At 43.1% G+C, this 16,021-nt stretch overlaps 1 protein-coding gene across 1 annotated transcript in view; it reads left to right on the top strand.

The window, feature by feature from the left end:
* Positions 1-15,749, top strand: part of CAPN8 (calpain 8) — a 29,435-nt gene extending 13,686 nt beyond the window's left edge. Inside the window, exons 7-21 of the mRNA XM_062489322.1 lie at positions 89-174; positions 1,528-1,602; positions 2,602-2,762; positions 3,465-3,640; positions 5,587-5,598; positions 7,328-7,539; positions 8,119-8,155; positions 8,794-8,859; positions 9,785-9,842; positions 10,354-10,418; positions 11,662-11,730; positions 12,998-13,076; positions 13,976-14,095; positions 14,736-14,794; positions 15,726-15,749. Coding sequence (XP_062345306.1) covers positions 89-174; positions 1,528-1,602; positions 2,602-2,762; positions 3,465-3,640; positions 5,587-5,598; positions 7,328-7,539; positions 8,119-8,155; positions 8,794-8,859; positions 9,785-9,842; positions 10,354-10,418; positions 11,662-11,730; positions 12,998-13,076; positions 13,976-14,095; positions 14,736-14,794; positions 15,726-15,749 — 1,299 coding nt within the window. The remainder of the gene's footprint in view (positions 1-88; positions 175-1,527; positions 1,603-2,601; positions 2,763-3,464; positions 3,641-5,586; positions 5,599-7,327; positions 7,540-8,118; positions 8,156-8,793; positions 8,860-9,784; positions 9,843-10,353; positions 10,419-11,661; positions 11,731-12,997; positions 13,077-13,975; positions 14,096-14,735; positions 14,795-15,725) is intronic.
* The last annotated feature ends 272 nt before the right edge of the window (positions 15,750-16,021 follow it).

Raw genomic sequence — 16,021 nt, 5'->3', positions numbered from 1 at the left:
TCATGTTTTATCCTATCTGAAAAGCAATTGCCCTCTGATGATTGGAATAATGGAAGTGCTCAGGCTCTGTTTGTTGTGGATCTTTTAGGTATATTACCGAGGACGGCCAGAGAAACTAGTGAGGCTTAGGAATCCCTGGGGTGAAGTAGAATGGACTGGATCTTGGAGTGATAAGTAGGTTTTTATATGCCCCTGCTTCTCTCTCTTTGGTGTATTTTGGAATCTATTAAAAATTAAATTGGGACAATACAGTTAATCCAATCACAAAGCACATTTAGGAGAAATACTAAATCACTTGGAATAAAATACTATTAATTTATTACCAAGGTTGGGTATTGACCCATTCTTTCCAGCAGGCATTAATATCTGCCTCAGGCAGAGCCTTCTCATCAGAGACAACAGCCCTTGGTTTAACTCTGAGCAGCCCGATGCAAGCCGTATCCATGTCATTTTGCAAGACAATTTTTCTCAGCTTGATCTTACCAATGGTTCCAGGACCTAAGTAAAACATACAAACAAGTCTTGTTCCTGTGAGTTAAAGCAGGGATAAACTACTATACCTCTGCTTTGACTCCGAGGTTGCTCAGCTCTAAATCACACCAGAATTTGGTACCTCTCTGAGAATTTTGAAAAAGTGGGGATGCTGACTAAGATAATGATACACAAGTTTCCAAATCTCTCAGAAACTCTTTGGGCTTCAACTATCTTGGAATCTTGGGAGTGTGGTAGTGACAATGCCTCTTTTTTTTTTTTTAATATGTTTAGAATGGCATAAATTTCACTGTCATTTGGACCACAATATATTTTTGCATGCAGCACTTTGACATTTCAGTTTCCTGTCCTGACTGACTGCAGCCTAGGTGCTGATGTATCATAATTAAGGATACAGATAACATTGCAATTAATTTTACTTTTATCGGATCTGCTTTGCTCAGCCCCAAGGTAAGGTGCCTCAGGGACACACACATGCCATATCCTGGTTTTCTCACACCTGTTTTACCAGGGGACAACCTTGGTGAGGCAGGTGCAGCCCTGCATTGTCACATGGGAGGAGATCAGAGCAGAACCTATCCTGAGCACATTAATATCACAATGATAACGGAGCAACGCTGTTTTCTGCAGTAAATTCTCTGATTTCACCTTTTTACTTTCCTGTTCTTTCATGACCCCCAATAAATGGAGGTTATATAATTTCCCTAGAGAGGATATCAGGCACCCCAATAGATCTTAAAATGCAGAAGCTCTGACTGACTTTCAGGCTGTGAATTTCCTAATCCAGCCAGTCTGTTTGTACCTTCTGGCACCTGGCAGGGGAGAGTCAATTCAAGGCTGATTTGTTGCAAATACTGTTGCAGTCTATTTCCAGCCCAGCACAGTCAGGTTGCAGGGTGTCATTTGGAGGGGCACAAGGTCTATTTGTTGAAGAAATATATACTCATTTATCAGCCCAAAATAAAATCTAACTCAGATCTCACTGTAGAATAAAATGTAACAGCTGAACAGTGTGCTTTTGTGCTTTGTCTGCAGTGCTCCTGAGTGGAATTATGTGGATCCCAAACAAAAGCAGGCTTTGGATAAGCAAGTGGATGACGGAGAGTTTTGGTGAGATTTTTTCATTTAGCTTACTTTTTTGGACATTTTATGTGCCTTAAGCAATCTCTTCAATTGCATGCAGAAAAACTGCCACAACAAAAGGGGTTAATAATGACATGCATGCATTGTTAGCCTCTTATTTATCTCCCTTCCTATTCAAATATTACCTTTTATTAGAGCTTGCATAACTCGGCACTTATCCAAAATATAGAGACCAGATGGTAATAAAATTAATGAGGTGGCAAGAATGAACCTCAGCTGCTCTACATTCTGAGGTTTGTTTTTTTGCCTAAACGCTGCACACTAATGAAAAAGTTCAGATTACCAGCTTGGGAAGAGCCTATTTACCCAGACCTAATAGAAAGCCTGTCCTAACCCTGATCTGATTATATATGGATCAGTGCTGAACTGATGTCGCTCTGTCCTAGCCTGGAAAGATAAGCGGCCACTGTCCTCCAGTGCAATCAGCTGCATGGGCCATCAGGCACGAGGAAATGAGAGCAGACCTCTGCTTGCAGCATGAAGCAATCTAGGTCTGCCACTCATGCAAACCTAGTAGGAATGGTAAAAATAAACATTAATGATAGGACTGAAGCAAAACACCAAACTGGGACTGTTTTCCTACAGAGTGATGTTTTCACAAGGGCCAACTCTTACTCCCTTTAAATGGGATCTCCTCACACATATTGTTTCAAGAGTTCCAGTGAATTTGTTTATGAAGCACGATCCATGAGGGATTGCCCACAGCTGGTGATGACTGAAAATGGTTTGACTGAGCCCATAATGTGTAACAGCCATTGACAGAGGCTGTCTCCAGAAGATATGGCTCATTCAGGCAGTGGGCAATTTTGTTTTCCAAAAGCCAGTTCCAAATTTCAGAATTTAATTAAATGCAGCTTTGGACAGCTCTGCAACACCAGTGTTTTCTGCCCCGTTGGAGAAGTGTCCAGCCACAGCCACCTCATGTGCTGCAGGCTGATGAACTAACCTGGTCTCTTTGTGTGCCAGGATGGCATTTTCAGATTTCCAAAGGCACTTTAGCCGCCTTGAGATCTGCAACTTGACTCCTGACACACTGACAAGCAACAAGGTCAACAAATGGGACCTGACCCTGTTTAATGGACAGTGGAGACGGGGATCATCTGCTGGAGGCTGCCAGAACTACCAAGGTAAGGACCCAAGCAGATGGGCTTTTGGTGAAATCCCAAACAAAACATTCAAAAACTGCTTGTGAACAGGTGGGGCTTTGGTGGGAAAAAAATGAGTTTGGAGGTGCAACAATTTCTGAGGGGTTTAAACAGTAAGCAAAAGCCTGGGAGTTTAAACGAAGATCTAATTCACATTTATTTCCTTGTGTGGTATTACCAGCCCACCAAACAGTTAATTCGCAGTGATATTATTTTTTTCCTCTGTCTGCTTTTCCTGCTTACATGGCTTTTGCTGCTGGCTGGAGTTATCCTCTGAAGGGTTGGGTAGGCTAGGAAGGTGTCACAGTTCAGTGGCACTGCTATTTCCAATTCGTTTTCAGGTTACCTTTGGAGATGCTGTCTGGCATTTGGTCCTCTTGTAACAATTACAGCCTCAGCCAAGGATATTTCCTGGAGATAAATGACTGGCTGGAATTAACAGTATCAGCTCTTCCCTGTTGGTCATTAGTCCCAGGAAGCACGCTCGTTTTTTGATTTCCCATGGCTGCAATTGATATTCAGCATAGCTGTGAAAACATAAACCCATATAACTCAATGGAAAGAACTGGAAAAACTCCAGGTAATAGTTCTTCCAGGGAGATATCCTCTGTAGGTCTAGTGACAGCCCATCTTGGCTGCAATGACAGCGAAGCCTCCTTTTTGTCTCCTGTTGGGAATTGTTAGCAACCTATTGGACCAATCCCCAGTTTAAAATCCGGCTGGATGAACCAGACAATGACCATGAAGGGAGTTTGAACGAGCCATGCTGTACTATTCTGGTGGGCTTGATGCAGAAGAACCGCAGGAGACAGAAGAGAATGGGAGAAGGTCTGCTTAGTATTGGTTATTCACTCTATCGGGTAAGGTTTGTTCCTCATTTTAAAGACTTTATTCCTTGTTCTGCTAAGCTGGAAAAAATTAGCAGTGTGCTACATCTTGATACTCAGCACTACGCTTCAATAAGATCTGTATTTTGCAAAATGATTCAATTACTTTTCTCATCTCTTCCTGACCCCCATAATATGGGAAGACTCAGATAAATTGAGGCTCAGTTTTTTCCCACTTTGACAGGATGGCAGTGTAAATTATTGAGCCAGTAATTTAGAAACAGTCTCATTGAGAATCTTCTTTTACAAAATCTGAATGGGGGCAGGCTTGGGGTGCCTGGCAATTACAGATAAGTGTTTCTGATTACAGCCTGTCATTAGCCCTCAGTAGTCACTTTCTTTTTTGTTATTATTTGTCCCTTGTATTTCAAACTTTTTTAGATCCATTGTCTGCCATATGCTACTCTTCTCGTTCAGTAAATCTGGGGCTTTGTTTTCTGATTTTCCCAGTGTTGCTAAAAATATAATGTAAGGAACAAACCTACAGTATAATCTCTAATATCTGTGGTGTGAGCAAATATAAAAACTACCAGCCAGTATCATCATTACAAATATCATACGTGTAAAAAAGCAATTAAATGTTGTATAGACTCCACTGGATGAACTTCATTAGCCAGCAGGTGGAGCAGATGGGAATGCCTGACTTTTGCTAATAGAGCTTTTGTGGGATGCCTCAAGATTACAGAAGGTTTTCTCTGGTGTCCAAGTGCCTGCATGCACACATGGCTCTCACTGAGCACATTTCTGAGCTGCCTTCTCTGTGGTACCAAACACCCTCACCTATCATCATCCCAAATTTGTGCATTATGGATGTCTGTCTGCTTCCATCACTGAATACAAAACAGGAGAACTTCTTGAGCTTTGCATCTATTCCATCCCATCTGTGTTCTCTGTGGCCTTGCCCACATTAGGGTAGGCTAGGTGACTCTTAGGTCCTTAAAGCAACTTTTAAGATGATAATTTTTTTGAAAAACCTGGCTGCTAAGTCATCTCAGGTAACTACCCAGCTATGACCCCAGCTCCTTGGACCATGTACTGCAGTAGGTTTACTTCACTGCAGCTGATGCTGCAGCTGGGGAGCTCCAGTTAGGACTGCAGAGATGATGACCTAGAGCAGATCTCTGCAGGAGAAGGTGAAAAGATATGTGTTCAAGTCTGTCTACCTGCCCTGCAGAGCTTTTTTAAGTCATGACCTCACCCAGCTTCCAGTGTGCTGGTTGTAGGCAGCAACATCTGAGGTCTCAAGGGGCCACTCAGGCTCCAGAAATGTTGTATGGGTGATATTTTCAAAAGCTCTTTTAGGGCTTGGGTAGACACTGTCTTTGGCTCTCACTGGAATCCATGCTCTCAAGACAGCTCACTGCTTTTTGAAAATTTGCCTCTTATTTGGAGGTACAAGTTAACACAGCCATTCAGTTAATTTAGGAAGGGACAAATATTGAAACTGGCTACTTATTATAGTTGTCTCACAATCTCATCATCCCCAGGCTGACTGCTAGTGACAGTAGCCTTATATTTTCATCATATTCAGTAGCAGTAGACTAGTGGAGTTTGGGTCTGCTGTAATAAACTCTCTGGTTTTGGTTAACAAGGTAGGACTAACTTGTTGACTTTCCTGACTGAGCATTTAAAGACTTACTCAAGTATTTCCTACCAACAGTATCGTTCACAACACCACATCAGGGGAAAAGCAACTCATTATGCTATAGATTTCTCTGGGTAAAGATTCAGTTTTCCCTTTGGAACAGCTCTAGGACAAGACAGAATTTAACGTGTATCTGATAGTATTACATGTGGTTGTAAATGGAATTTTTTTTCAAAAAGTGTCTGAAGGAGACTTTATCTGAATATTTTTTCCCCTACTGATAGGTACAGGTATATAGCAGCACTTTAACATTGTCTTTTTCCCTTCCTTCCAGATTCCTCAGGAGGTATGTAGTCTCTGCTGAAGACTTCCAGCCTCCACACAGGCTCCTCCTCTTGCACTGGAGAATTCAGCTGCCACGATGACTTCTTCCTTACTAATGATAGATATATCTTCTGGAGAGCTTTGCCCTTGAAGCACAGGACCAATATCTAAAGCTCCGAATAATCATTGTCAAGGGACTGGGGCATAAGAATTTATTACAGATGTCTTATTCCCAGTCTTCATCTCATTTGTACTTGTTGAAATTCGGCTTCCAGGAAGTTTGTACAACGGACATCAGAATTTGTCTGTTTAGCTCAGGCGAAGGCAGAACAGGATCTCTGCACTCTAAAACACAAAGAAAAATGTAGCTAATATTGTTTAGAAGAAATGCCAAGTTTCTCTGGATCCGTTCCTTTTACAGTTCTGAGCTGGGGTTCCTGGTAATGAACAAGTCCTGCTCAACCTTCCCTAATCCCCCCAGATGTCAATACTCAGGCAAAGAGACTTTTCATTGCTGAAGAAAGAGACCCCAGGGGTGTCTGGCAGTAGAAATAGCCTATATTCATTATTGAGGTCCAGCAGCCTACTCTGCCAATTTTTCCTTGGCTTTTCAGCCCTTTTCCTTTCTTAGTAAATGAATGTGTGGCCATGTAGCAATTAACTGTGTTCTTTTAGCAGCCTTGCAAATGCAAAGGGAAAATTAACCTTATAGACTGGGGAGGATATGGATCTATCTTCTTAACCTTTGCAGTTCCACTTAGCTTAATATTGAGTGAGGGGAAAGGATGGGGGTGTTGAGTAAATACCAAGTTCAATCTTATCTCTGAATGAAAGAGGAAAAAAACTACATTTTTTCTACAGTTTACAACAGAAAACCTGAATGATTGTAAAATGTTTGGTAGGATTTTTGTGTGCTCTGGTCTTGGACAGACAGAAACCTTATCCCTGCATCAGCCCCACTGCATTTTTTGTGTGTCACTGAATCATACATTTTGAAAGACATCTTTGTGAAGGAATAGCCGTGAGTAGGAGTTTTAGAGCAGGGATGTTGTTCTTACACTACTGTTCCTTCTTATGTCAGAGTTTTATTTTATGAACTGTGCAAGGTTTAACTTTCTAAAGAGGATGTTCGTATTAAGGAAAATTTAAGTAGTGTTTTCTACAAAATCCAAATGAATATCTTTAGTATTACTAATAGAAGTTGGGTAAATCACCTAATGTGGCTCCAAAAGTCTCACCCTTGTGACTATGACTGTGTTCTGTTTACTATTATTTTCTGTCTATTTAAAAAAATCAGAAACTACAATTCCTATGCAGTTAGGAGATTTATTCCATACCATAAATTGCTCAAAAATATTCTGAAAATTAGATCTTTCCGCAGGCTGCCTATGAAAGCAAAAAAGCACTCAATGCGTGGAAAATTTACATTCTAGTAATTTGATCAGATATGAGCACACATTATGATACTTTTATTTATTTTAGGGTACCAAGTGGAAAGAGGCATGTGAAAAGATAATCTTTATAGAGGAAGATTCTTGCCCCTTCTAACCATCTGCCTGTTTCCCATGACAGAACCCTGGTGGGGTTTGTTTTGTTTTGTTTTGTTTTGTTCTTTGTGGCATCCCTCACGAATTTATTATTTCACGCAAAGAAAAGCTTGAGATGGCTTTGAAGCGCTGAGATCGAGATCGGGTGCCTGGCTTACCAGGGAACTGCCAAAGGGTTTCTAACAAAACCCACATTCTCCACAGCTGGAAAACAGCACAGATGTGCATGCAGGCCGTGCTTTCTTTGCAAGGCACCAGCCAGCAGCCCGGACCGCCTCCTACGTGAACCTGCGCGAGGTGTCCAGCCGCATGACGCTGCCCCGGGGACAGTATCTCATCGTGCCCTCCACCTTCGAGCCCTACAAGAATGGGGAGTTCTGCCTGAGAGTTTTTGCTGAGAAACAGGCTAAATCACAGTGAGTACCTTCTCTGAAAACCCTTCTTCTGCTGGGGAGGCAGGCAAAGGAGAAGGACACGTGTTGGACCCACACCCTGGGCTTGATCTTTTGACTTAAGCAGCAAAAAAAGGCCCACATTTCCACAGCCCATTTTTTCCACAGTGTACCACACATCCATGGCAGATGGTTTTTCAGAGTCATGGCTCTTCAGAGGTGTCCACTAAACACTCAGCTGGAAGCAAGATCCCTCAGCTCTGTGAAGGAGAAGCTCCCACAATGAGGGAGTACAGGATTTCAGGCTATGATGATGATGATGATGAGACAGTTTTAAAAGGGGTTGTATAAATAGCATCCATTGGATGAAAAAACAAGAGTCTGGATGGAAGAACAGCGAGGCTTCATTCCCCATGGCAAATATCCTCAAAGAGTTGGGGCAGGCAGAGTTGGGATGTGGAGCATGGGAAGCAGGAAGCTCGGGGACTTCTTCTGTGCATTTATTAACACCTTATGGTTTAACAGTTTGTTTTTCTTTTGCTAATTATTTTGAAGGAGACTCATAATTTCTGGTTGTTTAATTTTTATCTTTTCTTTCCTTAGGATGATGGGTGATGAGGTGTCTGCAAAGCCATACGAGGTTAGACGCCCAAACTGGGCAGAGTTTTCCTTCATAATGTGGAAGTAAAACAGGGGCAGGATTTTTACTTCTCACTAGAGCTGGGATTACAGAATGTTTTTGTGCTGAGGAGAAATATTTTTTCCTCATGGGGACGTTTTACGTATATCCATGTCTTAGTTTCCCATTCATTTTCATGTACCTGGGCCATGTGGCACAGAAGCTTCACCCATGTAGACTGAGCTGGAGCATATTTGATTGTCCTTAAGTCCAGCATGGGTAGGAGAAGGTGGAGAGGGCACATTTCCATAGAAACAAATAGTCTTCCTGAAGCCTGGGAGAAGCTGCAAAAGGCTTCCAAGGAGCTGCTGGATTGCTCTGGCCAAGTGCAGCAACATCTTCACTGTGGCTGTTTTCTAAAACTATCTTGGTAACAGAAGAAAACTTTCTCATCAGCTTTAGGAACTGTTTGCTCTCAAATTAAGCCAGCCCCTGGCTGGTTGTGACTTAAGTAGTGCCTCTGTTTTGCCATTGCTGCAGAGCACATGCTTATTTTCTGTTGCTGCAAAAAAGCTCCTGTACATCATCTTTACAATATCCACAGCTCACTTTCTAGAACCACCTTGTTAACCATTCTCTTGGCCATCCCTTTCCTCTAGCCTCATGTCGATAACAAAGATATAGATGATGAGTTCAAGACTCTATTCCAAAAGCTCTCTGGAGAGGTAAGTAGATTAAAGTGAACAAAAAAGACCAAGACCTCTCTGTTATGATTATACAAATATTTGACTTGCCAATTCCTTTTACTGTCTGTTCAAAAAACCAAGTATTTCTGCCCTTTTATTATCTCACAGCTTCAGTCAGTTTTTTTTACAATAGAGAAGGTTTTCTACATTGTTCCTCTTATTGGTGCAAAATGTGATTTTTTTTTTCCCGTTGGTAATGCAAGGCAGGGAATAACTTTGAAACTAGGGGCAATAGGAGTGAGGACTGTGAAAATATTATCCCAGGGTGAAATAAATTACCTGTGGAGTTATCGTATAATTCTGACAGTTGCTTGGCTGGACAATTCCTTCTTTTTTGTTTAGCCCCAGGAATTGGGAAACTGTTGGCTGGGCTTTTTCCCTACTTAATGTATTTGAAAAACAATATCTACAAAGCCCTGCTGCGTTAGCCTGTGGCTGTCATGTCAGATTTCCTCTTAATGAACGTGTGGCCATTGCTGCTGGAGAGAGAAAACATCTTTTTAGTCAGGAAGATCTTTCTGAGTTTTGAGAGGGCAATTATAGAATTGTTTGGTTGTAGTTTCCACAAGCCCTGAAAATCTCAAATGTTTTCCTGGACCTTTTTATTTGGTCAAACCTTTAAAAAAGTTGCCATTTACTTGGTTATATCCCCTTGGCACCTAACAAACCACTTATTTCCTGGTTGAATGTCTAGGAAATATGATTGGTTTTGAAGATCTTCTCCCTCTGATATCTGAGGGTAAATGTGAAGGGTTAGAAAAAAATAAGCATTTACATGCCTTAGATTTGGAAAGAAAATAGTCTCTGGATGTCTAATAACAAGTCAATAGAACTTGTTTCCCTCACAAAAAATAAAAATATTTTTTTCTGTTAACACCTACAGAATGTTTTGTTTTCCATCCAGGACTGTGAAGTGAGTGCAACTGAACTTCAAAGGATCCTAAACAGGGTTTTGGCAAAGAGTAAGTGACATTATGTACTTCCCATCGGATGGAGCAGAGAATGGGGTCTGTGCTAACAAAACTCAGCTCTGTCAGCTAGGGTTGATGAAAAACTGAGATTGTGTCTTGTCCCAGCTGAATTTCTCCTGGCTTCTTGAACCCCAAAATAGGGGTGGGGTGGGAATACTGCCTGGTGCTTCCCTTCCTAACGCTGCCAGCAGATGTTCTGCAGAGGTACAACAACCCCTGTACTTTTCTGGGAGGGCCACCATGGGCAGTGTTATTACGCTGCTGCATGACTTCTGTGGACAGATAAAAGCTTATCACCACCAAAACAAATAACATTCCCTCCCACTGTGAAAAAAAGAAAAAAAACATATTCATCACCTGAAAGAACATAGTGGAAGAAATGGCACAGCATTTACTTTGCTGCCAAGATTTTAAGGTGGTTGATATCTCCAGCATCTTCTGCAGAAAAATATTTATCTTAAATGATTTCTGACTCGGACTTTTATATTTCCTTTTTGTACAGGAAAAGATGTGAAAAGTGATGGATTCAACATTAACACTTGCAGAGAGATGGTCAGCCTTTTAGATGTATCCTTTGAATTTTATTTCACCCTGAAAGTTTCTGGATCTCGTTTGCAAAACTTCCAGACAAGCTGGCCTAAGTTTACACTTCGGTTGTCCCGGCACATGGCTGGGGGCAAAGAAGTCAGCCAAGCATCTCTATCAGCTCATGGTGGCAGAAACCTGAACCATTTAATTATTACCTGTCTCTCTCACCACATCTCTCATTGCTTAAACTTTTTCCTAAATATACTGGGGAGAAGGAATAGGGCCTTTCTGCCTGGCTGCACCTGTGCAGTTCCAGGTGCATACAAAACATGCTTGGCAGGATGCAGGTTTTTGAGCACATCCTCAGCTGCTGTCTCTGAGGTTTACAGGGCCCCGAGCTCACAGCAGCAGGGACAGGCTGAGCCTGTTCCCAGGAGGAAGGCTGCAAGTACCAGCAGTGCCTGCCTCCCTTCCGCATAACCGGGAGGGCACTCGGGAGCTTATAAGGTTTGAGTAGCCAAAGGAAAAGGAGAGGTCAACACCTCTGCCTAGGTTTGTGTAGCCAAAGGAAAAGGAGAGGTCAGCACCTCTACCCAGTGCTCCTTTGCACTGGTAGGGTGAAGAGCCATGTTGCCAGGATCTTGCTGGTGTTGGTGTCATGGCATGGCCATATTGAGGCCAGCAGGGTTTCACTGTGGGTCTTGTGGATAACTGGCCATTAGGAGAAGTGATGCCATTGCCCTGCACTCCACAGGCTCCCAAGCCTAATGAGGTAACCCAGTAAGTACAATATCATGGTGTCCAAATCCCTGTTTCTTCATAATTTTCCATTGGAAGGGATGCTCAAGTCCTGAAGGACATGGGAGAATACTCTGTAGATTGCTACTGGACTCTTTTCAGTTGCAGCTCCTGCCTCTGGATTCTAACAATTGTCTGCTGCAAGGCCAGGCCCTTTTCCCACTAATCTACTCTAAAGGACTCTAATCTACTGTTAAGTGTAGAAAATGTGAGTGCTTTTAAACATGCTTATATATTTAGCAGTCCCATATATCATTCCTTGAGAGGGAAGATAGCCTAGAAATTCTTGGCATGCCTTTAGCCAAGCAAATGTGGAGCTGTGGGCATGTCTGTGGGAGATGGAGATGCATTTACAAATGAGAACTAAACTGGCATTAACATGACACTGTGATGGGTGAGTTGTTTTTACCAGAACTGATTGCTCTCCAGTTTTGTTAAGGATAAAGGAATCATGATTTTTGAACCATGCCTTAACATGACCCAGACCGATGGGACCGGCACCTTGGGACTTGTAGAATTCAAGACACTTTGGATGAAGATTCAAAAGTATTTGGTAACAACATTTCTGACTCTATCCCCTTCCCTCCCCTCTCAGCTCAGGAGCACAGAGCCAGAACTGAGATAGAGTTAAACCCTCCCAGGCAGGTATAATTGAAAGCCTTCCTTCTCAGGGCTCAGGTTTGTTCCAGGGCTTTGAAACTCAACAGGGCACAAACAAACCCTCTTTCACCTTGGCCCCATCATTCTCCATAATTTGCAATACTTTACCGAAAGACAGATTAACTCTCTTTGATTATTGGCAAAGACAGCTCTCTCTGCTGCCTGCTCTATTAAAGCTCATATGAACACACCTCGGCTGTTGCAATATGTTGCATTTCTGGCTGAGCATAAGCAAACACAAGAAACATATTTTTAGGACCTACAAAAAACTGCCTTTGTATTTTTGAAATCTTGTGGAACTGCTGAATTGTTTTTCTGGTAGAGGATTTAACATCCCAAGAAGTTCTACCAGAATGAAGCTGTGTAAAGGAAGGTCAGATCTGGGCTTTCCTAGTGTGACCACCTCCCTTTCAGGCAAGCCTGCCACCACAGTGCTTGATGTTGATCATCACAGAACATCTGTCCTGGAGTTCTGTGAAGAAATTTTGCATTTATGAAGACCCAGATTTGTCCTAAGGCTTGTCAGAAAAGCAAGCCCTGGGACCCAAATCCAGTATTAACTCTAGGTCTGGATGGCTTCTAATTCTGGATAATAAACCTGCTGGCAGTAGGAGGCATCTGTCATCTTGCCTGAAATATTAAGCAAGATGGACTTGGTCTGTTGCAGTGTTTGCCAAATGATAAGATATTTTCCTCAATGGCCTGTCTGCCACCATGTAATGTGAAGGCAGGCAAGCTGCCAGCCCATGGGAACGTGTTTCCCACTCTGCCTGGCTTGTCACTAGCTGCTTGAAATGCTTTCCTTGCTCATTAATGTTCCAAAGAGTAGGAGCCTGTGGTGGTAGGGGCAGTCCCTGTCCCAGCCATCAGTGGGCACAGCAGTGACAATGTGACCATGGCAGAGGTAGGAATGATTGTCCTGGCGCTGGTTAGCCACATGAGCAGGGAGGATGGCAGGGCATGGGCTGCATGGTGGGCTAACAAACCAAGGTTAAAGCCTAGAGAAGCCCTCTGAGTAGTTCACTGTGGCTTGTAGCCACGTGGCTGCTGTGAGCCAGCTGTGCAAGACCAGCCTGACTCCCGTGCCCAGACCATGGCATTGCTGCAGGGGCACACACTTGAGTGCCCTCTCCCAATTCCCTCCTTCCCCTTTGCCACAGGCAATCTATAAGAAAGTGGACAGTGACTACTCTGGTACCATTGACTCCCATGAGATGCGGAATGCCCTGAGAGAGGCAGGTGAGTGTGCTGCTCGGGGACACCATCAGATCACCAAATACTGGGAGAACAGCAGAGATTTTTAATGGCTTTTCTTCTCTCCTGTCACCTAGATCACAGCATTGCCAGTGATATTCTCCCTTCCTGACAGCCACACATTGCAATCCTTTTGCTGTTTCATACATCAAACCCAATCCTCTGTTCTGCACCATGAACCACTGGTACTTATGTCCATGCTGCGACCATTGCTTATCCATCTGATTATTACTTGCTCTATTTTTGGCCTCATTATTTCCTAATCTGATAGTGCTCTTTGAGAGCTATGCCCAAACCCTCTTTTTCCTTCATTTCACACCACCTTTCTCTCCTCTACAGAGGTGCAAGCCTTATCAAAGCATGCCCCAATGATGTCATCTCTGATGTGTTCACATTTTGGAGCAGAGCTTGCCAGCTAAGGGGCATCTAGAGGAGCACTGTTTTTTTATTTTTTTTTTATTTATCTTGTGCTCAGTGGATTTTATGTGAATGATCCAGAGACAGAAATAGCATGAATATGGGCCTGAATGGAGCCCAATGTGTTATGTGAGCAATTGGCTCTGCTGCAATCTCTGCTATTCAGCTGCAGTGCCAAGACTCTCTAATTAGGGGTTTATCTGGGGAACATAAGACGGGTTATGCTGTGGAACAATGTGAAATATGCAGTCTGACAAAATGCTGTGGGAGAGCTCTATGCCTCTCTTTACCCAGCACAATTGGCTTTAGAAAGGACCCACAGAGGTGGGTGTGGGAGTCCAACAGACCTTCTGGGAGGAATAGTCCTGCCCTTCAACCTGCAGCTGCAGCAGTCCACGGATAAACCACATCCAACACAGCAAATTAACCTGCTGTTTCAGTGACTCCCTTGCTCTCCTGGCCCTCAGGTTTCAGGCTGAACGAGGAGGTGCAGCACAGCATCGTCACCCGCTACGCCTGCAGCACCAAGCTGACCATCGACTTCGATGGCTTTGTAGCCTGCATGATCCGCCTGGAGACCCTGTTCAGTGAGTGCCCAAGGGCAAGTCCTCCAAGTTTTGGGGCTGCCTTAGGTATTTGGTGTCTTCTGGCTGTGAATGTAGCAAATTGCATGGAAAGGCCAGTGCGCCAGCAAAATTGTGCCAGAGAAAGCAGCAGGGAAACAGCAAAAGCCTTTCTGTCTGAAAGGCCATGGGGAACAGGGGACATGTTTCCAGACCAGACCATGGGGAGCAGGGGACAGGTTTCCATAACACACCATTCTCTTGTGCTTTGCAGTCACCTGCAACTTACTTAGGGGTGCTCTGGCTCCCGTGTTGTCCCAGCTCTGACAAATGGGACCATTTATCACTTGCAGTCCTTACTCAGACCTGATTTACAGGTTTGTCCCCAGATCATGCCAGATGCCGACACATCAGATTTTATAGCTGTCCTGCTGCCAACGCCCGTTTTGCTGCTGTAGATCTATTCCACCCCATGAAGCAGTTTAGAAATTATTTGTAAGAAGAAAGAAGAACAACAGCTGTAATATCTTAGAGAACCAGCCTAAATTTCCAGTAGATCATGGCAAAAAGCCAGACCTTAACTTTTTTGTCAGACAGTGATTCTCTACATGCTGAACTCCGTAGTTTATATCCAGTTTTTTTCCCCTGCTCTTCTGCATTTCAGAAGCGTTCCATCTCATGGACAAAGACAAGAATGGAATCATCCAGATCTCTCTGCCTGAGGTAAGGTTGGTCAGATTGAAATACCACCTGATCCAACTGCAGCAGTAGACCACACTAAAAAACACTTATTTAAAATCACTATTGTAAGTGATTTAATTACTGTAATTAGAGAAACATGGTAGTGATTCAAAGGGCAGGTTTGTTTATGTGAAAATGTTCTTCAGCCCACAAGGCCTGTCTGAGTTTGTAGAATGAACTTTTACCTTTATAAGAGAAAAAAAGAAAACATATCTTCAGAATTCCCAAGGCTGATAGAGAAGGTGCTTACACAGTGCATTTCACTATGTCTTTTTAGAGGGCAGTGGTCAATTCATTAGAAAACACGCAGCAGGGAACTCTTCTTTTCTGGCAGAAAATGTACTGATCAACCTGCCAGAATTAGAGGAAACCTTTTAAGATGCCAGGTCTTTTTTTTCCCCCAACATTGTTTTAAATGCAAATTTTTCCTGTCGAAGCTGTTGGAAAAGCAATCAGCTTGAGCCTTCCCTTTGCAGAATACAAATTTATCTCAGGAAACAGCTGGAAGGAGCCCCAAGAGGTCTATCCAATTAGTACTCTCAGCTGAAGACTGGCTAGAGGGGAGGAGGTTGGCTAGGAAGCCCTGTGACCCTCAGTCACAGTTAGTTAAATGTAGCTGAAATTGTACATTGCATACTCCCACCCTGGAGTTTTTCAAGGTTGAAAGTTGAAGCTTTCTCCAGCTTGCCTTGTAGAACTTATCTTCCTTTGGAAGAGACCCCACTTGCAATGTTTGGGGCTGATCCTGGCAGTATATTTCCCTGAAGTTCAAGAGCAGGTGGATCTTACACATATAAAAGATTAAAATGCAACTCCAGCCTTTCCCAGCTTGCTCTCCCAGAGGCATGGAAGAGTGCCCCAGTGGCATCCTGTAGACCTGATGCCCTGACTCCTTGTTCTGTTTCTCCCTCAGTGGCTGTGCTGCACACTGGTTTGAACCACGGTCAATCAATTCAGCAGAGACCTCTGAGGTTCTCCTGAGCATGAAATCGCTTCTTTGGCATCTCCTTGCTGTGAAAACAGAAAGAGAAACTTGTTTTTATTCCTGACAAGTTACTTTAAGCCAACAAAAATTATCTACTGTCAGTTATAAAATAAATGCATTTCTAAACAAACTAATAAACAGCCCAGGACTGACCTCCCTCACTTTTCCTGGCCAAAGGGTATTGCTCTGTGATGGGCCCAGGTGGCTGTGCTTTGACTTCTGAC

Source organism: Cinclus cinclus, chromosome 3 (assembly GCF_963662255.1).
Source record: "Cinclus cinclus chromosome 3, bCinCin1.1, whole genome shotgun sequence".
Classification (NCBI taxonomy): Eukaryota; Metazoa; Chordata; class Aves; order Passeriformes; family Cinclidae; genus Cinclus; species Cinclus cinclus.
Note: the sequence above shows the minus strand (reverse complement) of the source record. Positions and strands in the feature narration are given on the sequence as shown.